The 1,005-nt window shown below is 37.4% G+C and overlaps 1 protein-coding gene across 1 annotated transcript in view; it reads right to left on the bottom strand.

Annotated features, from left to right (window-relative positions):
• Positions 1 to 1,005, bottom strand: part of zhx2a (zinc fingers and homeoboxes 2a) — a 30,665-nt gene that overhangs the window by 5,840 nt on the left and 23,820 nt on the right. The window contains exons 6-7 of the mRNA XM_032517650.1: positions 399 to 614; positions 114 to 198 (exon numbers count right to left, since the gene is read on the bottom strand). Coding sequence (XP_032373541.1) covers positions 114 to 198; positions 399 to 614 — 301 coding nt within the window. The remainder of the gene's footprint in view (positions 1 to 113; positions 199 to 398; positions 615 to 1,005) is intronic.

Raw genomic sequence — 1,005 nt, 5'->3', positions numbered from 1 at the left:
TATATATATATATATATATTAGCTTGTTTAAAACCTACAGACAGATGTGTGATTAATCACTGTCAGGATTTGTTTTATTGCTTTAGATGTGTGGTACTGATCACACCACATACCTTTCAGATTAAGGAGCCTCTGTTCACTGAACCACTTCTTTATCTCTCCTCTGGACAGCCCAGTGGTCTCTATCAGCCTGTAGATCTACCACATCACAAAATGAAACAATAAGTGTGTGTGTGTGTGTGTGTCTTTTTTTCAAATCAATGTAGTGGTGTGTTAAAAAAAAAAAAAGACAGTCGCACTAAATTAGAAATTAAATGCAGCTACAAAAATGTCAATGCCAAAAATTTGACCTTCTAAGGCATGGCACAATAAATGTCATTTCACTCACTTATTCTTACCTCATCTTCCTCGGGGAAAGGACACTGTGTGTAGCTGGACCTCAGTACTGATAGCTGCTCGTCCGTTTTGTTGGGATCGACTGTAAAACTCAGCACTTTGGGTGATGCCAGCTTGGATGTGGCCATGGGCGCAGAGATGTTTTGAATGATGGAGGGCCGTTTGGTCTCCGTGGTGATCACAGGGGAGGCCAGAGGTCGTTTGAGCGACTGTGCCACCTGCAAGGCAATGCAAGGCATCTTTGTACATATAGCCCATTTTAGCAATTTAGAGTGCTTTAGAGGAGCAGTTAAGAAAAATGAAAAACCTTCATTACAGAGAATATTAAAACGGCGTCAATACAAGAATAGAAGTTACAGTGTAGTGTTAGAAATTAATGACTTGATTTAAAAAATTAAAAAGGCAGCATCAAAAAGAAAAGCAAGAAACATTGTTTTCATCCATTGTAATTGCAATATCAACTGGCGCAATAACCATGTCGCTAAAGGTAGTAAAATATCGCGAATGGGTTGGTTGACAGAAAATCAATGAATCAATGATCAATTTTAAATCAAATTAAAATGTAACTCATTTTTTTAGTTCTGACTTTTATATTCAATTCAATGTTCA

This window comes from Etheostoma spectabile, chromosome 6, assembly GCF_008692095.1.
Source record: "Etheostoma spectabile isolate EspeVRDwgs_2016 chromosome 6, UIUC_Espe_1.0, whole genome shotgun sequence".
Lineage (NCBI taxonomy): Eukaryota > Metazoa > Chordata > Actinopteri > Perciformes > Percidae > Etheostoma > Etheostoma spectabile.
This window is presented reverse-complemented; position numbering and strand designations above follow the sequence as displayed.